General features: G+C 45.2%; 1 protein-coding gene and 1 long non-coding RNA gene across 21 annotated transcripts in view; one reads left to right on the top strand and one right to left on the bottom strand.

The window, feature by feature from the left end:
- The window catches only part of NEDD4L (NEDD4 like E3 ubiquitin protein ligase), a 294560-nt gene extending 275584 nt beyond the window's left edge, over window positions 1-18976 (top strand). For 18 of the 20 annotated variants that reach the window (XM_036419451.2, XM_036419454.2, XM_045574929.1 and 15 more), the window contains 8 exons: window positions 610-705; window positions 3579-3652; window positions 4728-4788; window positions 7064-7123; window positions 8926-9033; window positions 10698-10794; window positions 11463-11535; window positions 14073-18976. In XM_036419451.2, the coding sequence (XP_036275344.1) occupies window positions 610-705; window positions 3579-3652; window positions 4728-4788; window positions 7064-7123; window positions 8926-9033; window positions 10698-10794; window positions 11463-11535; window positions 14073-14175 (672 nt within the window). In that variant the 3' untranslated portion in view covers window positions 14176-18976. Of the gene's footprint in view, window positions 1-609; window positions 706-3578; window positions 3653-4727; window positions 4789-7063; window positions 7124-8925; window positions 9034-10697; window positions 10795-11462; window positions 11536-14072 lie in introns of those variants that run through there. The other 2 variants (XM_036419441.2, XR_004984505.2) reach the window with 2 other exon arrangements.
- LOC123651582 lies at window positions 18818-20203 on the bottom strand. The gene is made up of 2 exons (XR_006740388.1): window positions 20000-20203; window positions 18818-19056 (listed from the first exon to the last, which is right to left on the bottom strand). It is a non-coding gene; the product is annotated as an uncharacterized LOC123651582 (long non-coding RNA).
- Between the last annotated feature and the right edge of the window lie 2786 nt (window positions 20204-22989).

The following is a 22989-nucleotide window of genomic DNA, read 5'->3' as shown; positions in this document are numbered from 1 at the left end:
AAAGCGATTTGGGCCTGCTCAGTGGTTAGAGCATTGGCCCCCTACACCTATGTTTCAAGGGTTAGATTTCCAGTCAAAGGCACAGACTGGAGTTGCAGGTTCAAACCTGGCCCCGATCCCAGTACTGGAATCCCTGAGAGAGGGGAGTTCAGGCCCTTGTGGCTTGCGTTACACTGACTTGCGGAGAGCAGTACAAGCACAGAAAGAGGTGGCATTTACACCATCGATGTTTACTTAGTTAGACGTTCTCATCATTCCTATTGTCCTTCGATACTTTCACTCTTCAGAAACAGGAAGTATATTCATCTTCCATGTTTGGTTGTATAATTTGATGACCGCCATCCAGAGCAGGTTGCTTCCTCTCCACTTCACTGAGAACAGGATTTAACTACAAACCCTGCTGCTACTAAAACACTTTTTTAGTTTATATTTTAAATTAAAGGGGCAGAGTAGGTTTGAAGTAGAGCAGAAAACATATTAGAGACTAATATAATTCTTGAGCAATGTGCGTGGAATTACAGTAGAAGGACTTAATTATTTAAAGTCAAACAAGTTTGTATTTTTAAGAGAAAAAAAAGCTTAATTTTTGTTTCTGGGCCACTTCTCCAGGATAGTGAATACTACAACTCTTTGAAATGGATCCTGGAGAATGACCCCACTGAACTGGACCTCATGTTCTGTATCGATGAAGAAAACTTTGGGCAGGTACGTCCGGGAAACCCCAGGGACTCCTCTCCAACTTTTAGAAAGTCTTGCTTTTGCACAGATTGTAACACAACTTTTCTGAACAATTAAAAAGCACCAGCAGGAGAACTAGCTGTTAGTCATCATCTCATTGTATCAGCACTGTATTGTTAAGCCAGAAAGCAAAGCCCCAATTTCAGCAAAGTGACAGAAATTCTGAGGCCTCTGGGCCTGAGCGGGCACCTACTTCTAATCTAAAGCAAAGCATAAACGTTTGTGCCTTGGTTTTAGAATTTAGGTACTTTGAAAAATAGTGTGTTTATTCAATGATATGATTACATGATCAGGAGTAGTTGATGTTTTGGGGAACTTGGGCTTTTTTCTCTGCTTAATGGTCCTGTTGTTATTTATCTTCTGGGGCCGAGCAGGCTCAACTCTCTCTCACATCCCTTCTTGCTTTGTGCCCACACTGTCATTAAGGCTAGATTAATCAGAAAGGTTAATGTCAAAGATAAAGTCACCTGCTAGGAATTTTCATCACCACCTGAACGTTCTGTAGAATGTGTTTGTCTTAAACCTGGGACCTCTGATTTATTTGTGATAAGCTTTGATAACTGCTTCTTGGGAGGTCTTTTCAGGGATGTCCTACCCTGATCCTCATTCTTCCACAGAAGCACAGATTTCTCATCTCTCAGACCAGGTCTCATGGCCTTGAAATTAATGAGATGATGGAGCCAATTTTAAAGATTGCCATATGGGAAATGAAATAGATTGATTCCTTACTGCTTCAGAGATCATTAAAAGTTTGCTTACAGTTCAGCAGACATTAGCAATGCCAAAGGCATGAACAGGTGATCTGGAAATACTTTAGTTAACAGTGAAATGTCACTATTTCCACCTAATAAATGAAAACCAAACACAAGATATTTAGATTTTTAAATAGCTTCTAATAAAGATTCTGATTATTATTATAGTTTATATTGATTATTTATTAAAGACAGTTCTCAGATCTCTTGGTTTAATACTGTAGATTCTTCTGACTTTTGAGCTGAACAAGGTAGAATAACGCAGTAATCGGGACACAAGATGAGTAAGCTAATGATCAGGTGCCCTACTTGTTAAATTACTGCCTTGCTTTTTTAGAGAGCTAACCTGATTAACAGGGAACAAATGTATCTATTCTTCATTCTGGGAAGAAATGTAGAGTTAATTAAGCACCCACACACTGATTGCATCTTTCATACCCAATCCATCACCAAGCCTGTTCATTTTAGCTTCCAAGTCTTTTTCAGATCTGTCTTTGGTCCGTGACTGTTCCACCACTAACACCCAAGTCTAAGCTACTGTCTTGTCTCATAAACTTCAAACTGATATTTTATATGCACTTTGGCCTCCATTAGTGGTCTTTTCAGAATGTCGAAGTGCCATGTCATGCCCTCTACCAGAAACAGTTAGGACTGCCCATTGCCCTCGAGATTAACTTGCCCCATGGTGTCCTGCATGACGTGGCCCTGCCTGCCCCATCTCCGGGGAAGGTACAGCTGTCCCTCGTGCATTCTGGGTCTGGTCCCAGGTTTCTTCTCAGAGCCTCGGGACTCTTGCTCCTGCTGTTCCTCCTGTTTTCAGATCAGACCCAGGCCATATGCTTCAGAGTATCTCCCACGTGTCCCTGGGGCATGTACCATGAGAGATGTGGCATTTATTTGTGTGTGTATTTAGCATATGCCGCTCCCACCAGACTCAGTCTTGGTGATAGCAGCACCGGGTCTGCCTTTCACTTACCTTTGTGCCCATGCTACTTTGTATACTGCCTGGTATGAGGCAGGCACTCAAAATAGTCTTTGAACCCACACTGTGGGCATCAGAGAGACACCTGTGCAAGTTTTTCGCTGCTTTCAGCCTCAGTAGAGCTGGTGACTGGACAATGCAGTTTATTCTAACCCAAGTCTCCCTCGTGCCACACACCAGGTCTTTCCTCAGTGGAGTGCAGCTACCACGATGAAAGTGTCCGTGCCCTGGCTTTCCTCGGTGTTTGGTTTTGCTTTTTGATTCCACAATTAGAAAAATCAGACCATGAAGTGGTGCGAGCCGTTGCTTCATGTAATGAAACTGCAGCTGTTGCCATTATTTGGTGATTTGTTTTCTTCCTGATTGATGAGAATCTGGAGCTGCTGGTTTCTGGGACTGACTAAGAATGTTTCAAATGAACAAATTTCAGTGTGTTTGCACAGCCATCATATGCCAAACAGACAGAATAAACTTACACCCATGTGCTTCCCCAAAGTTTCTATGAGAAGACACATATTGTTTGTAAAAGAGTCGGCTTCTCCCTCCTTCCCCTCCTGCTGGCCATTGCTCAGTACACGTTGGTATTAGCTGGCCCCACACACAGGAGAGGGCGTGGCTCAACCTCAGCTGCTTTGCTCTTTATGATCGGGTAGATCCCTCTCTGCAGCCTCATGTCTTAAGCTTCTTTCTTTAAGTTCCTGAGTTTTGCCTTTTTAAGAAAATCCCACACATCTTTTTGGTGACTGTAAAATTTAATTTTCCAAAACAAATAAGATACATTAGGATTTGGGTCTGTAGTCACAGGGGACATACCCTGGCTTTTCTGTAAACACAATTAATTCCTTCTCCATTGTTTCTAAAGTCTGAAGAATAATGAAAACTCACTAATAACATAAAATAGGTTGCCTTTAATGATAACATCCTTAACTGTTTTAACAACATAAAAACCTTGTAAAACATTGTCTTGTGCACAAAGTCTATTTCCTGGAAAATATTTCCAAATAAATTTTGCTCATCTTCCTCTTATAGTGGGACATAAATTACCCAGTAATAATCCACAGAATAACTTCATGATGGTGACTGTTGTTTTGTCTTTGTAATTACAGACATATCAAGTGGATCTGAAGCCCAATGGGTCCGAAATAATGGTTACAAATGAAAACAAAAGGGAATATATTGAGTATGTATATGCACATTTACAATTTTTTATTATGTTGAATAGCATGTCAGGTGGCCTGTACTTGGACCATCTCAGCAAGTAGATTAGCACCCTGGCTGGCAAGGCTGTCCTCATTCAGAAAGTTCAGACTTTGAATAGATTTTAGAACACTCCACCCAGGTGACTAGGGTGAAAAGTTGGGGATTCATACATTGTGACGTGTGTTGTGCATCATTCCTGGCAGTGAATTTCTTGAGGTTTCAGATTTGATGGGTGTGGGGTTGGGCAGAGTCGAAGCTATCTTCATGAGAAAAGGATGATAGAAATCTATTGCAGCTCAGCACAGGAACGTCTGGAGGGGCTGAGCAGCGGTTGTGAGGGGGGCTGGTCCTCGAGGGCCATTGCCATGTGCCTCTCAAAGGCTAGAGCAGTGATGGCAAGGTCCTTGTGCTGTTTCACAACAAAAGGCCTTGAAAGGTATCCGAAGTTGATGCGCCTGGCAGTAAATTCTGCTGTCACTAGACATTGTCATAGGGCAGATGGTTTCAGTGGATTTGTTGCATAAAGAGGTCTTATCATTAACCCTCTATTGTAGTATTAAAGTATTAGTGTACATCATTTTGCACTGTATGTCATTGTTAAAAATTTGCACAACATATACTAGAGTGAAATATCATTTGATAAAATATGTTATGCTGATACTCCCTTTAAAAATGTAAGTACATATGTATACACAGGCGGGCATGTATATTGTGAATTTATATATGTATGCATGTTCTTCACATATGCATTTGTATTCATACCCATGACCTTTAGTCATAAAGCAACTTATATAAACTAAGCCTTAATTTGGGGAAAAGAAATCAACTATTCCTTTGAAATCCTTAGTGGGATTTTAGGTTTTTCTCATGTGTTCTAGTTATTCTCGAAGAATTAATGGATAAACAGTGCATGCCACAGCCTGGGAGCCCCGATTTCCTTTGCCAGTGTAGGGGTTTCTCTCCTTTGTCTGATGAACCTCGATTGAAGCTATGAAGAAAGACGTAAGCTTTGAAATGATGATGGTGCTTAAACACTGTTCTGTTTTCTCCCTCAGCTTAGTCATCCAGTGGAGGTTTGTGAACAGGGTCCAGAAGCAAATGAACGCCTTCTTGGAGGTAAGCTGCACCCGCTGGGATTGTCCGCCTGGGAATGATCACCCACCACACAACATGACGGGCACAGGCAGGGGACACACAGCCCAAAGGTCAGGGCTGCACAGCCTGCATCATGGACCAGTCCCCAGGGCAGGAGTGTCAGCCACCATGGGGCCACCCTTCATTTTTTTAGTTTAGTGCTGTCCTTTTTGCTTCTTATTTCTTAACTAGAGGCCCAGTGCATGGACTTGTGCACCAGTTGGGGTCCCTCAGCATAGACTGTACCCTTTTTACAATTTGGACCCCTCGGGCGATATTGTACTATCAGTTTTGGAGATCTGGCCAAGACCAGCAGTCTGACATCCCCCAAGGGATGTAGCAGTGCATGAAGCCACAGGCGGGCAGGGAGGAGCCCAAGCCAGGCTCAGCGCTCAGTGCTCCTAACCACCCACTCCCTAGTGCTGTCACAGAGGCAGGAGAGGCTCACGCCACTGCCACTGTGCTCGCCAGCCATGAACCTGGCTTCTGGCTGAGCAGTGCTCCCACTGTGGGAGCACACTGACCACCAGGGGGCAGGTCCTGCATTGTCTGCCCCCTGGTGGTCAGTGTGCATCATAGCAACCGGTTATTCCAGTGGTGCTGTCTTAATGGTCACTTAGGCTTTTATAATATATATATATAGATGTTCCTTAATTGTTTTTAAAGAGAACTTTTTATAAATTTGAACCAGAAGGTAGGCCCCAACAGAAGCCAGGCCCACTGGCCTGCATTTGCTGGTGGTGCCCAAGGAAAGGCTGGGAGTTGCACCTCTGCCTTTGGCACTGCTTGATGGGTCCTCCAAAGCCTGAGGACTCTCGGGCTGAACATACCCAACTCCTCAGTAGCGAAGCCGTTCCCTTCATTGCTGTCTTCGCGGCTCCTCACAGACTTCACTCCTGTGTAGCACATGGAAACATATTTTCTTAGGCTGAGTTTTATCTTAGAGCAAAGTGCCAACCACCTTGTGCCAACTGGCACTGGATGACATGGGATGTAGGCACCTCTCAGATCCAAGGATTTGATGTCAGTGGTGTCCCCAGGCCCCTTGTGAGAGGCCTGAGGGGATGGATTCGTCATTTTTAAAAATGCTTCTCTTTGACCAAAAGCAAAATGCTTTCTTAAATCTTGATGATGGGTTTTAATTACTCAAAGCAAACCTAGCAACAAGCCCCAACTATACATTATAAATTCCCAGTGAACTGATGCAAAATTTACCTTTAGGAGCTTGGGGGCATAAGTATGAGTTAGATACACTTGAGAATAAGGTTTCATACTTTATCTAAGAAACCCACAGGCACATTCCTGGGCCCCACCCCACATGACCCCTCTTTCCGTACTTTCAAAACTCTGGTCCTCCCCAGGCCAGGTTGCTCAGTTGGTTAGAGCCATGGTCAGCAAACTGCAGCTCGCAAGCCACATGCAGCTCTTTGGCCCCTTGAGTGTGGCTCTTTCACAAAATACCATGGCCTGGGTGAGTCTATTTTGAAGAAGTGGTGTCAGAAGAAGTTTTAAAAACTTGGCTCTCAAAAGAAATTTTGATTATTGTACTGTTGATATTTGGCTCTGTTGACTAATGTGTTTGCTGACCACTGGGTTCGAGGATCGTCCCAATATGTCAATGGGGTTAGATCTTTGTTCAGGGCACATATAAGAACCAACCAATAAGAGGAACAACAAATTTCTCTCAAAAAAACAAAATAAATAAATAAAAGTAGCTCTAAAACAAAACAACAACAAAAAAAACACACCCCAGCCCCAAGCAAGGCCCAAGGCATGGTGCCTCCACTCAGCAGCGACATTACCGGCAGCTAGAGCACTTCCTGTGGATGCTGGGCACCCGGGCTCTCCCATCCTGAGCCCACTGCCTCCTTGTGTGTGTCACCTAGTGCCTTCAGGACCTGATTTTTAACTGATATGACACATATATTTTAGACACATTGGCTCTCAGACTACGTCATAAGTGACTTCTGGAATCTGCCTACCTACATTTTCATAGGGCTTCAAAAACTTCTCAAGTATCTGAACCTTCTGGATTCTATTCTTTTTCAAAATTTTTATATCATAACTAGGCTGTTTTTATTAGAATTTGAACTATGGATGCTATCGCTGATATCTAAATCATTAGTAAAGAATGTGTTTTTTCCTGGCTAATCAAGAAAGTTTTTTTTGTTTTGTTTTGTTGGGTGTGTTTTTTTCCTGAAAAATTTGCCTCTTTTATGGAAAAAGGTGTTTATGGTGATTTTTTTTTTTCTTTCAGGGTTTCACAGAACTGCTTCCTATCGATTTGATTAAAATTTTTGATGAAAATGAGCTGGAGGTTTGTATTGTAAACACTTTGTGTAAAGTAGATTTTTTTAAGTTTCTTATTACTCCACAAATGATATCTTCATGTTTTCTGATCTGTAATGTCCTGGAGCATCAGCTTAGGTGAATCTGCTATATGTCTCTTAAGGGGCTTGTTTGTTTGCCAGTCAGGGAGTAAGGAAACACAGAGTCATCACCTGCAGATTCCTTGTCCCGGAGAGGGCCGTTCTGGGACATGCAGGACAAGCAGGGGCCCCTGAGCTGGTCATGTCCATGACCCACTGCCCCAGGCAAGGAAACTGCTTCTAGTAGAGCCAAGGTAGCAGCACCCTTCGCCCATGGCCCAGCTGCACCTCCTCCACCCACCCACCCTGTCAGTGAACTTGAAGTGCTCTGTGTTAAGGGAGGAGAAATGTCAGAAGTTAACAACAGGTAGTTTTGGTATTCAACAACAGGTAGTTTTGGTATTCAATTGTTTCATCATCTTTGTGTTGAGGTAGATGAGTACTATCGATTTATAAAGCAAAGGAACCCAGCCAGTGTGGCTCAGTGGTTGAGTGTCTACCTATGAACCAGGATGTCACAGTTCAGTACTGGGTCAGGGCACATGCCCAGGTTGCAGGCTAGATTCCAGGTGGAGGCGTGCAGGAGGCAGCCAATCAATGATTCTCATCATTGATGTTTCTATCTATATCTCCTCATTCTTTTTCTCAGAGATCAATGCATATATATATATATATATATATTGTGTGTGTGTGTGTGTGTATATATATATATATATATATATATATATATATGTATATATATTTTTTTTTTTTTTTTTTTTTTTTTTTTTAAGATAAAGGACTCTCTCTCTCACTCTTTGGATGTTGAGAGGAGAACTGTATCTGTTCAGAAGCTGTTGGTGGGATTCAATTAGTCATTTGTCCAAACCACATCCAGAGAAGCATGTCTTATAGACTGTTTTGGTTTTGTGCTTTTATCTTAAAATGGAAACTTCAAGTAGATGATGTCATAGATATTATATAGTGTAAGCCCTTCATTTGCCTGGGGATGGGGGAGGTGGATGGGGAGTGGGGGAAACTGCGGCAGGGAGAAGTCAGTGAGCTCACAGGTTTACCCAACAAGGTTTTGGCACAGTTAGACCTAAGCATCCCGTTCTCAGGCATCTGGCTCAGTTCTCTTTCCTTTACATTCATTCCTCTGCAGGAAAGTCATGTTTATTTGTCCACAGGAAACCATCCCTACTGGAGGGTTAGATGACAAGAAAAGCAGACTTAGCTAGCTGCTAAGTCAATGAACTGGTTACCACATTAGAATAGGTCACCCTCCATTAGAACACGCTTTTGGGTCACTGGGCAGATGGGTAATTTGCCCTCCCCAGGGTAGATTGATTGGGGTGAGATAAAATCTTGCTGTCATAACACACGAATTCTTTTGTGGGTAGGGAGATAGTGTCAAATATTGAGACAAATAACCTCTCAGAAGGGGAGACAGCTAGGGTAATGAGATATAAATGGAGCATAAGAAAATCTATGAGCACTGTGCTCAGATTAGAGAGGGAGGGAGGACAGACGATCAATCTGGAGTTCCCACTTCCAGCAGGAAGTGTGGTCTGTACAGCATTAGACTTAGGCCCCCCTGTTACAGATGCTGCCTGGTCTGCCGTGGCAGGTAAAATGTGAATCACATGTTCCCTGCATCTGTTTCTGTGACAGGTCAGCATGCTGGCCCTGAGAAAGGCCAGCTCTCTGCGGGCGGTTTCTTTGGCATTCACGTTGTGCCCCGTGTACAATTCTACTCTCTCTTTCCTAGTTGCTGATGTGCGGCCTCGGCGATGTGGACGTGAATGACTGGAGACAGCATACCATCTACAAGAACGGCTACTGCCCAAACCACCCTGTCATTCAGTGGTTCTGGAAGGTAAGGCCAGGGCCTCCTGGGTCCACACTCTGCTCCTCCACCTGGGTCAGGCCTGATGCTCTCCTGCGCTCCCCACGGTCTTGCTTTAGTTCAGCTGCTGCTGTCAGTATGTGGGCTCCTGGCAAAGAGAAGAGGCAAACCTGAGCCAGAAGCAGCCCTTGTGTTCCTCCAGGAACAGCGGTCCTTGATCCTTATCGCAGCACATGCCCTTCCTTAACCCCCAGATTCAAGTGGTTTCTGTTTGAGGAACCCATTGAGTAGATGAGTCTGAAAAGGAGGTAATTGGATTCAAGAGTTGGAGGAGCCCTCCAGTGTGTGAATAAGAACTGGAGGCCTCTGGGCGAAAACCTGTTTTGGAGGCAGGCTTCTCCAAGATACTATTTTCGATTAAAAAACAGTTTCCCAATTTTTTTGTTTTGTTTTGTTTTGTTATTTCCAACACATTTTGATATTTTATATCTTTCAGGCTACAAATGAAATTTTATTTAGTATGAAGGTTAATGTTTGCATTCTGTTTAGCTTAGGAGAGAAGTATAATGGGAATGAGTGGGTCCAAGAGAGAGATGATCAAGTGACTTTAAAAAACCCAATTATAGAAAAAAAAAGAATTTTGGATAAGAAATCACAGGCTTGTTTTAATATCTAAATGGCTATTTTTAATAATATTTCAAGTGCCAGCAGAAATAGAGATAAAAAGAAAAAATTTGATTCTTAAAACACTAGTCCAATTCTCATTCAGTTTTGATTTTGGATTTTTGTTTGTTTGTTTGTGTTTTTACAGCAGTTCAAGTAGCATTACCAACCCAATTCTTATAATAACCCAACTATGTAAGATACACAGATTATTTCAGAGGTCTATCCTTGCTCTGTTTTTCTTTTTTAAGTGTCATCTTTCAAGAATCTGTCTACAGTCTAAAATCCCACCTCATAACCTGAGTTCTCCCAGTGTTGACACTTCTCAACTCCTATATATTATCATTGGCTTTCAGGAGATCTGGCAGGCCTTGCAAAACAGTAACCTGAGATCAGTGCCATCAGAGACTTGGCTTTTTATATCACTTACTAGAGGCCCGGTGCACAAAATTTGTACGGGGTGGGGAGAGGGTGCCTCAGCCTGGCCTGCACCCTCTCCAATCTGGGACCCTTTGGGAATGTCCAACTGCCGATTTAGGCCCGATCTATCTGGCAGCCTGACATCCTTCTCACCCTCTCATAATCTGGGACTGCTGGCTCCTAACCACTCATCTGCCTGCCTGATCACCCCTAATCGCCACTACCAGCCTGATGACCACCTAACCGCTCCCCTGCCAGCCTGATTGCCCCCAACTGCCCTTTCCTGCCAGCCTGACCACTCCCACTACTCTCCCCTGCCGGTCTGATCACCCCTAACCACTTCTGTCTTGGCCCCCAAAACTGTAGCTTTGTCCAAAAGGAAGTTGGCCAGTCACCTGGTCTAATTAGCATATTACCATTTTATTAGTATAGATTTTGACTCATTGCAGAAGAAGAAAGAGACACTGTGATCTCTTGCTCTCTAAGGCAGAGAGGCCAACGTTGTGATGGCCATTAAAAATAAAAGGACTGTTTGCAGAGTCAGCCATCTAGGTCTTACGTTGCCATAGAAGTAAGGTGTGCCGAGTGTCACCTTCTGCCTCTGTTTCTAGGCTGTGCTGCTGATGGACGCTGAGAAGCGTATTCGGTTGCTGCAGTTTGTCACGGGGACGTCCCGAGTACCTATGAATGGATTTGCTGAACTTTATGGTGAGCAGGAGACTGTCTTTTTTGTTTGTTTATTTTGGTCTATCTTTAAAAATTAGATTCTGCAGAACCATCCACATGGCTATAAACTAAATGTTGACAGGATGCCTCACCTCCAGGGAGCAGGATTTTGCAGGGCTTACTATAGATTTAAAAAGTCAAATTTTTCTGCTCTGCAAATTAAAGTCATGTTTTCTTTTTCCCAAAAACATAATTTTATTTATTTATTTATTCATTATATTTTATTGATTTTTCAAAGAGAGGAAGAGAGAGGGATAGATAGTTAGAAACATCGATGAGAGAGAATCATCGACCAGCTGCCTCCTGCACACCCCCTACTGGGGATGTGCCCGCAACTAATGTACATGCCCTTGACGGGAATCGAACCCGGGACCTTTTGGTCCACAGACCGACACTCTATCCACTGAGCCAAACTGGTTTCGGCCCAAATCATAGTTTTAAATTTAAATTCCCAAGGCTCGGCTGAACATCAGTAGCAGCCCTGCACTTCCATGTGTTATGGTGTCTGTTTAGCTCAATTCCATCTGAAGGTGACACAGAGCATGTGCAAACCTCTTGCTAGAGAGTGTCTCGGCTCACCCTCTCTTTCTTAGTCACTTACTTCCCTAGAGCACTGTGAGCATTCACTTTTCTTTTCTCTTCTTGTCTAGGTTCCAATGGTCCTCAGCTGTTTACAATAGAGCAATGGGGGAGTCCTGACAAACTGCCCAGAGCTCACACATGGTGAGTGACAAAAATGTACCCGTGTCACCAAGCCGTATTTTAATTTTTTATTCTCACTCTAGGAGTAAGGATATTTTTTTCCATTGATATTTAGAGAGTATGAAAAGAGCAGGGGAGGGGAAAGGAGAGAGCAGGGGAGGGGGAAGGAGGGAGGAAGTCAAAGTTGCAACCCAGGTACATGCCTTCACTGGCTTCCTGATGATGGTCTTCCCCCCAGAACAGCTGCGCCAGCCCAGGGGAGTGCTGGCTGCAGCCACGCTGGCTGGCAGGGCAGCCTTTGTTCTCTGAGCCTGGCTGCTCCCAGCCTCGCCTGGACCTGACTCTCACACAGGAAACCAGCTTTGCTGGCTGCCTCACAGCAGCAGTTCCTTATACAGTCCGACTTAACCATATGGATGTTTAATATCTTCCATGTTTCCTATAAAACACACAGTTAAGCTTCAAAATGCAAACCTGATTTACTAGGAGAGCAAGGGCTGGTAGGTCTGGTTCTTTCTGGCACTTTCCATCACACTCTCAGATGTAATTATTGGGTGTCCGATATTTAAAGGGTTTCATTTCATTGCCCTGTCAAGGATCACACATTACACTTGACTAAGAATCCCAGACCTACCTGCTCTTTGTTGTCAGCTCTAACAACAATCCCCTTCGGCCCACCAACTTACCCACGGAGACACTGAAGCCCACAGAGGATAGGGAAGTCCATAGTTAGACCGCCCCGGCCCCCTGACCTAGGAGGTAATGATAACTACAATTATTAAGTACTTAGTGTGTTCTCGGCATTGTCCTCGGTGCTTGGTGTGTATGCACTGCAATTCTAAGAAGTGGGTCATATTAGAGGGAAACAGTGGTCACAGACCTTCAAGAATGCATCTCCAGATCCCTAAGGAATGCAGGCCCTGGGCGGAAATACCAACTTAAATTAATACCAAAGCTGCCTTTTGTGGTCAGCTCTTTTAAGTGGAGTCTGCAGGTGTGGAGTTCTGTCTTTATAACTGGTAAAATAATACTCGAGGTCATCAACAGAATGAAAACCAAAAATTAAAAACTTTTTTTAGACTTACTGTTTTAGGATTCCTGGGTTTCTGAGAACTCCACTCTGAGAAGCACTGGTATTCTCTCCTTTGTCTCATAATGTTTAGGGACTGTTAAAAATCTGAGAGCTTAGTGTGTCTTATTAAACACTCGGGTTGGTAAAGGAACCACTGTGGACATGTGTTTTTTACTGCTGCTGGTAATCATTAGCTTTTCAAACTTGGAATCATACCAATGCCAGGAGGGAGCATTCTTATACAATGAGATGGCACAAACCAATGGTTAGAACTGGACTTTGGAGCCAACATATACTCAAATGCTTACTGTGTGACCTTGAGTAAGTTACCTAACCTCTCTGTGCCTCAACCAGGGATGAAGCAAGACCTTTTTTATAGGGTAATTGCTAGGATTCACTGAAGTCATAAATGAAAAGTACTTAGCAATGCTGCCTGCACAGGGTAAACCGTCATTATCTGTGGCACGGTGGCCATTTTCATGACAGGTACACGTCAGCAGTCCACCCCCCAGGCATGAATCCTGTGTCTAGGGCTCTCACTCCTCATGTCCCATGTGGGCACTCAGTGAATGGTGAGCAAATGATCATAGTGCTCACCATCCCTGGGCACTTGCTGTGTGCTAGGACACCCACATACACTCGGTTTTGACCCTGCCAGCACCCTGCAAGAAGTTTCTCCATTTTGCCAAAGAGCAGACAGACTCAGAGAGGGTGGTGGCCTGCCCAGGTCACACATCGGGCAAGTGGCTGAGCCAGACTTTGAACTTGGTCTATTAGACAAGTGTGTCTTGCTACCAGCAGGAGTATGTGTACACTCCAGACGAAGCCTTGCCTCGGGGTAAATCAGGGCTTTTTATAAATGCAGCGCTTCACTTCACGTGTCTGTTGCTTGCCTGACGTTAACTGGTGGGGGCAGCTTAGCTTTGGTTCTGGGACCCAGGCAGCCTGGTGCTGGTCTTGAGTCTGCCGCACTTCCAGGGGCGAGAGCTGGGACACAGAGATGGGACCTCTCTGTGTGTCAGGACCTTCATCTACAGAACAGAAATCACCACCCTGTGATGAAAACTAAGGCCTGTGACGGAAACCAAGGGCTGGCTCAGGGCCTGATGCCGAAATGAGAGCATTCGGGAATGACATGCTCCGTGCATCCAGAACTCCTAATGCACAAATCCTTCTGTGTTTCTAGAGATTCGAAATCTTGGAGTGTATGTCAGTTACCTTGCCTTTCATGTCTCCTATGGAGCTGGAGTAGACAGGGCTCATGGACTATTAGAAAATTATTTTCTCTTCTCGGCAGGTTACATAGCCTAATGGGTGTGGACAGTCTCCTCGCTGGCATTTATATTCTGATCATGAGAATTCATTTAAAGCATTTGTATACTTTTGCTCCAACACCAAATGCCCCCTGAGCCAAATCTAGGAAATGCTGTTATAACTAAAGAATACTGGGGGTGGCTTTTCACCTACACTTTTGTTGCTGTTGCAGCTTTAACCGCCTTGACTTACCTCCATACGAAACCTTCGAAGATTTACGAGAGAAACTTCTCATGGCTGTGGAAAACGCTCAAGGATTTGAGGGAGTGGATTAAGCGCCCCCTGCCTCGAATGGTGGTTCGTCCAGCAAGTCCTGCTTGCACTTTTGCGTTTGCCTAACGGACTTTGCAGAGATGATGGCAGGGAGCACTGCACATCATGGCTCCTGGAGCAGAGCCTTCGCCCATGACTTGCCCAAGTCCAGAAGTGGGAAGCCAGTCCCAGGTCCCGTTTCTGCATTTTCCACCGTGAATTATCAACTGGTTGATGTGTACACTAATTACATTTCAGGAGGACTTAATTCTATTTATGTTGTGCCTCTGTAGGCAAAGCCCTTAATAAATATTTTGCATACTTTATAATGACAATGAATGGAATTAATCACTCTACAGGTATAGTATTACAACTCATGTTTACTTTTTGAAAATGATTTAGACCGATTTTTCGATTTCATTTCATTACAATTAAAGATGTCTCATGTACTTGGAAAAGTGAGCATATATTTTTTTTTGTATTTGACTTGGATGCCAGGTTTAATGTCTGTGACATTTTTACTTTGAAGTACTTTGACACCCTACACTCAACTTTACTAGAACTGGAAGACTGCTTTATGTCCAAATCGTTCTTACAGACAAGTACTTTGAGAGCATTTAAAGTATAACATTAGGCATAATGATAATTTTTTCCATACTCGGAATGAAAACAAAGTGGATATTAGATTTTTTTTTTTGTACAAATTTAGCATAATAGCTACATGCTTGGAGAGTTGTACCATAACATGAAAAACTTTGTGGTGACTGGAAGGAATCACCCCATTATTCCCTAGAAGTACTTGTGTTCTTACACATTTGAGATGGGGGTGGACAGTCATTTCTAATAGGAGAAATTACTTAACCCTTCCTGATGCTGTACATTCTTCTTTTACTATATTTCCCTCTTTGCTGTTTGGGGTAGAGACATTTATTTGAATGAAACTCGTCACTGCCTGATCTGAAACTGGAAACCAGACCTGTCTAATCTTCTGTTGTATGTGTTTGCTGATAACCCCTAAGTCACCAGTTGTTCTGACTGCACCAGTTCCGAAGGCTCTTTCTGTACTACATGGAGGTCAGACCTGGTTTGGTTTGTGTTCTGTTTTTTGTGGACATTAAATCTGATGATTATTTCTTTCCCTGCACACATCTTTCCAGTGCCATACCTATCAACAGTGAATTTGGCTGCTGGTGTATAGGATCTGGCTGTGAGCCCTTGCCAATTGTTTTCTGATTTCTGCTCAGAGATGAGTTTAATACACACTCGGTTGAGCCAGCTTTGTTCCCTGTGGTGTGTTGCATGCTGCTTCCGTGCTGTGGGCCGCCTGTGTCTGTCGTGTGCCAGATAAAAAGGGAGCAGGAGGACTTGCCCCTCTACGGCCAGGCTGTCGAGCTGGCCGGGGGGCAGGATGAGGATGTGTGCACAGTGTAATTCCTGGTGCAGAATTCTGTTGTGAGAGATCACCCGAGGCAGTGTGGGAGTTGAGCCCTGCTGGCCTTCTTACTCTGTGTCATCCTAGAGCCTGTGGTGGTCGCCAGGGAACACTAGAGAGCTTATCTCCTGCCAGTCAGAAAGAAGACAAAAATGGTGGCCTTAGGGCTTCTGTTTGTTATGCAAGAAGGACCTTCTGGTGGAAGAAATTCTTTTTGGTGGCTTGTGAGAAGCTGTGTGTCGGGGTTGTAAATGAGCTAAAGTCCACAGTGTCTAAAGAAGGTGGGTTTCTGCCAAGCTGAAGGCTGGCCCCCTTTGCATATTGGCTTTAAAATGCCTAATAGTGATCAGAAAACATAGATGCTGATTGGGGTGGGGGGGAGAGGGGGAACCACAGTGTAGCTCAGTATTTTTATCTCTTGGAGGGAATCTACCCCTTTCCCCCTGCCCCCAACAAATGTCTCAATGGCAAAACCCCTTCTTACAGCCTCTCCTTGTCCAGGGTCAGGTCTCTCTGTCAGACGTGTGCCAAAGCCTGGTGAGCAGCGTGCTGGGTGGGTTCTGAGAGTGATCATGCAACTGGAAGGGGTGAAATCCAGCAATTCTGGTCTTCTATCACTTTTGAATTATATATTCAAAATCAGAGTGTTTGTTAAATGCAAATTAGACAAAGTATTAAGAATATGAAAGAAAAGTCACTCTAAGGTAACCTGTATACCAGGAACAGATGAGAATTATCCACCTATTGCCCCTGTAAATATTTCAATAGCAGTGATTGTGAATGACAGTTCAGTTCATCTATTCCTTAGTGTCTGATTTCAATAACAGCTTCATCGTGCTGGGTTTGAGATTCATTTTTGCTTGTTTGTAATCCAAATAAGGTTCCCTAGTTCTCAACAGTACTCAGTGTTCCCTATCCGTTGAAAGTAGTCATATCTCTTGTTTCCTCTAAATCTTGACCACTCTCTGTCATCTTCTGGACGTAATGACAGCAGGCGGTAAAGAAAGCGCGTCAGGCGAGAAGCAGGATGGGTCATTTCCATGGGTCTCCACCCGGTCTGGTCAGCATTCTAGGTGTCCCCAGCAGTGACCTTACTCCGGAGTCCAGGGTCTCTCTAACCTCTGTTTCCTTAGAAATTACTTGAAGCCAGGTGTGTGTGTTTTAGTTTCTAGAAGAAGGCACGGTTATCATGGGCCGGTTTGCCATGAGGTTAGGAGGTACGATTCCCATTTACATACTGCATGTTGAAGGTCTTTGAACATCTGTTATCACAACCATCTGTCTGTTCTGGCTATTTCTCTTCCTGCCTCTTGTTGACCTGGAGATCAATTAGGAAAGGCCTCCCAGGGGGATTAGCTTCAGGTGCTGAGCTGCCTGGGGAACAGGAAACAAGAGGGCATTTATCGGTTTGGAAGTTGTATTCCGCTTCAGTGCTCTTCTCTCCAGTTCCCCAAACACTTCCAGCCAGGCCTCTGCCAGTTCACAGTGTGAGATGCTTCTTTGATTTTTGTTTCCAGGGGCCCTTGGTAGCTAACATCAAGTATTCCCTATGGGTCAGGTGACCAATGTTATCAAGAGACCTTGCACGGATTATTCCTCCCGCCTTCTGAAAAATGGTTTGCAAAACATATAAAACACTTTCTCCATCTCACATTGTTAAAATAGACAGCATGTGCTATTGCTGTTTGATCTTGCCAGATCCAAATTGGCTCCTTTAAAAGCCAAGTTCATATGCAACAAATTACTAATTGTTCTAACAGTTGCTAATTGTTGGACACTTGACTAGTATTTTCCTAAGATTTGTCTCACAGCTCTGAAATTTTAAAACCTATGAAATGAGCCTGGGTTAAATAATTCTCGATCTCCTGCCCACTGTGCTACCTGTCTTTTCTTTGCCTCTTTCCTCATCACCCAGATGGAGGCTGCACCCCTGTGCTGACAGGGAGGGGAGGGATCTGCAATCTGGTGTCGTTTTCCACCTTGCCAATAAGGGGTGCTGCTGTGCAGGGTAACTGCCTGGTCTGCTCCCTTCCTGACCCCAGGAGATCACTACCTCTCTCGCATCCAGGCTTTGGGGTACATCCTGATAAGTCAAAACTGCCAATTTCAGGTCTAAGAAGTGTTTTTAAAAATCCTTATAGACTCCACTTTGTACTTTAGATTTTAAAACTGGGAAGAAAATGTGATATACTTTGGACCACTTGTTTTTTTTTAATTTATCTAAGCCTTAATGAACAGTGTATATACCCTTGCATATGTCTACACACACACACACACACACACACACACACACACACATACACACACACACACACACACACACGAGAGTTTTCAGTGTGTCAGAAAATGCTGTAACATTAGGCTGTGAGCTGTATAATGTTTTACAGTAAAGGAGAGCTTTCTGTGTGAACTTTTCCAAGAAAACCTCTCATCAGACATCTATCCATCTTTAAAGATGTAACACATGGCAATGCATGTCTAAAACGCATGTCTTCCTGTTGGTTAGTCTGTCTGTAAGGAGTAACAATAGGACTCTAATTACATTGGCCACAGGCCTCTGTGAATTGCATCCTCAGCCTGTATCCGTGCATCGCCAGCCTTTCTCGTGACCGTAGCCCTGTGTCTGCAGACCTGTGTTCCCATAGAAGCCAGTGTCAGCTCCTGCCGAGACTGATCTCACCTAGCTTGCCATGGTTCCCTTCGTGTAATAGTTCTGCGGAACTTTGTTCTTTCTCTACTATGTATGTAAAGAATTTATATACAAATATACGTGCATATGCTGCCCAGATATACATGTATATATTTGTATAGCATTTTTACACCTTTCTTGAGCAGTCTGGTTTTGAAAGGGAGTGAGAGCTTAGTTCCTTCTGGTTTTCTCCAAGCTGTACCCTGAGAATTCTGACCCTTGGAGCCTGAGAGAACCCCCCAAGATGATGTTAATATGCTGTCATTTCCTTAATTCAAGATCGATTATCATATGAAACGTGACAAAAACACAGTGACATTTAAGGTGAAAAGAGTTTCAAGCATTCCAAAGGAATTCTCAGTGTTTCATAACTTTGTCTGATAAACCCACCACCTGAAAAAGCCAAGTACTATTTGATACAGTGATTAAATACCAAACTACTTTGACATTTTTTAAGACAACTTACGGACAATGCTCATTTTCACAATCCGAGTAGCTTTCGAATATGGTTGCATTTGATACACACAGGAAAACTTTTGTTTAAAGAACAGAATCCTTTGGGCTTTTCGTTTTACTCGAGCAGTCGAATGAGAAATTGTAGATTGTTTTCCTGACAGCAAAACAGTCATGTGACAAAGTGAAGTCATTGTAAAGAAGTGATGCAACTTGTCAAATATTTAATAAAGAATTATGGAAGCTGGAACATTTCTACACCCAGTATGATGGCTTATCTGTTTAAAGCTTCTTCGTGACTGTATCGTCGGGCTGCAGGGGGTTAAATGCCTGTGGATTCAGAGCAAGTTCATTTCCTTAATCTCCCTAAGATCCCACGCCTTTAAAAACAATTCTCGATCTCCTACCTACTGTGCTAGCTGCCCTTTCTTTAGAAACATCACTAGAGTCTGCCCAAAACTCATGGCTTCAGCTTAATGAAATGCACATCTGATCATATCCATCTGTCATTTTATTAAACTGGAGAGTTAATGACTGACTAACACTCTATAATCTATGCCAGTCCATCCCTGAAAAGACATAGTTCTGGTCTTGGTCCAACCAATGCTCAATTTATGTGACTTAACGAGACTCAGTCACGAAACCCAAAGTGGGTCTCAGAAGAGGCTATCAGAACCCAGATCTCGCATCTATTCTCTGTTAAAATTCTCAGATTCCTCAAAACGTTTTCCTTTTTCTTTAGGACTAAGCATCCTCATGATGGCCCTAACCTAATCCCCGCAGGAACTGCCAGGAGGTAACATCCAAGCAGGACATAAGTCAGTCCTTGGTTTCTCATGACATGTGTTTCTCTGTTGGCGGGTTAGTGGGCGTGGTATCTCACTGGGAAGGTGTCAGATTCTGCATCATTGCTGCCTCATCCAGCCTCACACAAACACAGGGACTGGCCAGTATTCAGAACTGCTCTGAACTTTTACATGTCCTTCCTTAGTGAAAAACACAATGTGAAGTAAAAAGAGTAGAGGAGCCGAAGCTGGTTTGGCTCAGTGGTAGAGTGTTGGTCTGCGGACTGAAAGGTCCCAGGTTTGATTCTGGTCAAGGGCATGTACCTTGGTTGCGGGCACATCCCTGGTAGGGGGTGTGCAAGAGGCAGCTGGTCGATGTTTCTCTCTCATCGACGTTTCTAGCTCTCTATCTCTCTCCCTTTCTCTCTGTTAAAAATTAAGAAAATATATTAAAAAAAAAAAAAAAAAAGTAGAGGAGTAAATCATACCTCGGTGAGGTCCACCCACTCTTGGCCTTCTCTGGAGTTCAAGAATGATGTAGGCACCTCGGAAATGTTAAAGCCCCTCATCAGTGAGTGTGGGTCTCCAGGACTTCTAGTTCCCAAGGTGAGCCCTGGGACTTCATTCATAGGGGTCCTGGACCCATGGGTGCAAGCAAAAGCCACTTGCTGGCCTGTTGGTGCCCTACCGCCTATCAGAGAACCTTCTCAGAACCAGGCATTTCCAGAGAGCTCGGGCTGTGGGATCTCGAAGCAAGTGTCTGTAGGACTTGAGCTGGACAGGAAAACACATGAATCGGGAATTGACTTCAGACCCAATACAGACTCCTTCAAACATGCATTGCAGACCCTGTCACGGTCTGGGGCTGCCCACTGGTGGGGACTCAGGAGGGTGAGACTAAAGACCATCCCCTCCCCCCTTCCTTTATAAGGCTGACCTCAGACTAAGCTGAGGAAAAGGTAAATCAGCCCCAGTCGCTCTGTCCCTCCCACCCCAGTGCCTCTGTAGTGCCCTGTCCTCTCCCCGACGTTGATCCTGGCCATGTCCCCACTGGGCTGCAAGTCCAGGTGACAGAGGTAAACTGCTGGCAGCGTGCATGGGGAGCACCTCCCCTGGCCTGGAGGTGGAGTGCCACCTCACTTTGGCTGGGCCTTCTTGGGACAAGGCCTCCCCAGCGCTCAGGGCGTCGGGGGAAGGTCAGAGATGGCCCTTGTGTCTCAGCCTTGCCCAGACCCACTCGCCGGCAGAGCCCAGAGGGGACACAGCTCCTCCGCGTCCACCTAAAGGACTTTGCCTTGAAGTCTGAGCTGGCTGTTCACCCTTAACCCACTACAGGCCAGCGCTCCGCAAACGTGCCACTTGAGGGGTGCCTTCCAGCGCATCCAGGGGACACAGATCACTGGCAGGTCTGCAGCTTGTGTGTGTGGCTCGCTGCAGACAGGGCCCAGAGCCATGGAGAGGGGTTTGAGGCTCGGGGCCCTGATGATGGGAAGAGAGGGCACAGGTTTGCTCCCAAAGCTTTCTGCTCATCGCCCCGCACCCCACTGCTTGGGGAAGGCTTTTTCTTCCTGAGGGAGGGCTAACTTGCTGACATGTTAGCTTGGAAGGGTGTAGGGCACTGCCGTGAGCAGCCCACCCGAAGGAACAGGTGAGGCTGGCCGTTGAAGGTGACTGTTATTAAAGGAGCATTACACATTTGGGCAGTTTCGTTTCTTTTCTTTTTCTTTTTTTTTTTTTCTTTTTTTTTTTATATATTTTATTGATTTTTTTTTTTACAAAGAGGAAGAGAGAAGAATAGAGAGAAACATCGATGCAAGAGAATCATCGATCAGCTGCCTCTTGCACACCTCCTACTGGGGATGTGCCCACAACCAAGGTACATGCCCTTGACCGGAATCGAACCCGGACCTTTCAGTCCGCAGGCCAACGCTCTATCCACTGAGCCAAACTGGTTTCAGCCATTTGGGCAGTTTCTAAGATAGGGGTGTCGAACTCAATCAGAGAAGGGGCCAAAATCTAAAATCCAGCCTAAATCGCAGGCCGAATGGTTTACTGAACAGTCATAAACTGTCATTGTGATATGGAAACGCAGCGGAGTGCAGTGATGACAGCGCGGTGCAGGCCACATTGCAAGGCCTGGCGGGACGGATTTGGCCCGCGGGCCTTGTGTTTGACACATGTGTTCTAAGAGATCCCCTGCTGCGGGAGTTCTGCCTGCAGTTCCTGGAATGAGAAAGTGGACAGTTTTCAGTCCTGCCTGCCCTTGTCTGGACTGAATGGTGGGACCAGTTGACAGTGAAGATTCTGCCCTGAGAGTGCCCAGGGCTCCTCAGGCTCCAACTAAGTACGTTTGGCAACAAAGGACCTTGGCCATGAGGGTCTGGGTGCTGGCCCTGGGTCACTCTGCATGTGCCCAGCACTATTGCCCTTACCTGCCACCTTCCTTTGTTGACTTTCCAGGGCAGCCCTCCCTCCCATGCAGTGACCGGAATGGCAATGACCATGGGTGCATCTCCTTCCTAGGAACTGGAGGCCCACAGGGAGGTGTGGTCAGCTTCTCACTCTGCCCCTGTGGGACCCTGGGCACTGGTGTGACTTCACCCTACCTTCTCTCTCCAAGGGCAGGTCTGAGGGAGAGAGCCCGCTCGTCACTGAGCCAGGAGAGAAAGGAGGAGCACTAGGAGCCCAGCTTGGGACAGCAGCGACAGATGGACTCTTTGCCACCACTGGTGGAGCCAGGGACGGGGGCAGTGCCAGCAGAGCCGGACCTTTCTGCCTCCAATTCTGGAAGATAACCATGCAAGCCCACCAAGCTGGTCTCGTTCCCTATAGCATCTCATGGAGGGAGACAGCCTAGCCCCCTCAGCCTCAGGGTGGGGCAGCACGCATGTGGGCCCTGGGGGCAAAGGGAGTGGAGCCTGAGCACAAAGGTGCTACAGCCACTCAGCAACTTGAAGATCTGGGCCGAGATGACAGCAGGACAATTTAGAGTTGACACTGACCTGGAGAAACACATCATCCTAGTGGGGGGATAAGCCTTAGCAACCACCTGCAGAAAATTCTGTCTCTTCCTGGTGGGGCCAGAGCCTTCCACTCCTCTGCCTTTCCCCTTGTCAACAAAGGACCTTGTCATCTTCTTCAAAATCTGGGAAGAAGCCCTTGAGCCAGAGTAAGGGTCCCAGAACACTGGCATGAGGAAGCAATTCCTGGGTACCGTGGCTCCCCATCCTGGTACATGCTATGCTCCGCAGTGCTTGCTCATCTCAACAGTACACTATGGGATTCTGGGAACTGAGATGCGCCTGGGGGTGGCAATCCCTTGCAGAGCGGAGACCTGGGGGCTCAAGTTTGCTGGCTCAGCCACCGTTCCCTTTAGCCACTGCACTTCCTGCCCACCTCCTACCCCCTCCACCAAAGCCTCTCTCAGGGGGAAGACCCAATACAATGGTTCACACTAAGATGTAATGCCTGATCACAC

Source organism: Pipistrellus kuhlii, unplaced genomic scaffold (genome assembly GCF_014108245.1).
Source record: "Pipistrellus kuhlii isolate mPipKuh1 unplaced genomic scaffold, mPipKuh1.p scaffold_m20_p_6, whole genome shotgun sequence".
In the NCBI taxonomy this organism is placed as follows: domain Eukaryota; kingdom Metazoa; phylum Chordata; class Mammalia; order Chiroptera; family Vespertilionidae; genus Pipistrellus; species Pipistrellus kuhlii.
Note: the sequence above shows the minus strand (reverse complement) of the source record. Positions and strands in the feature narration are given on the sequence as shown.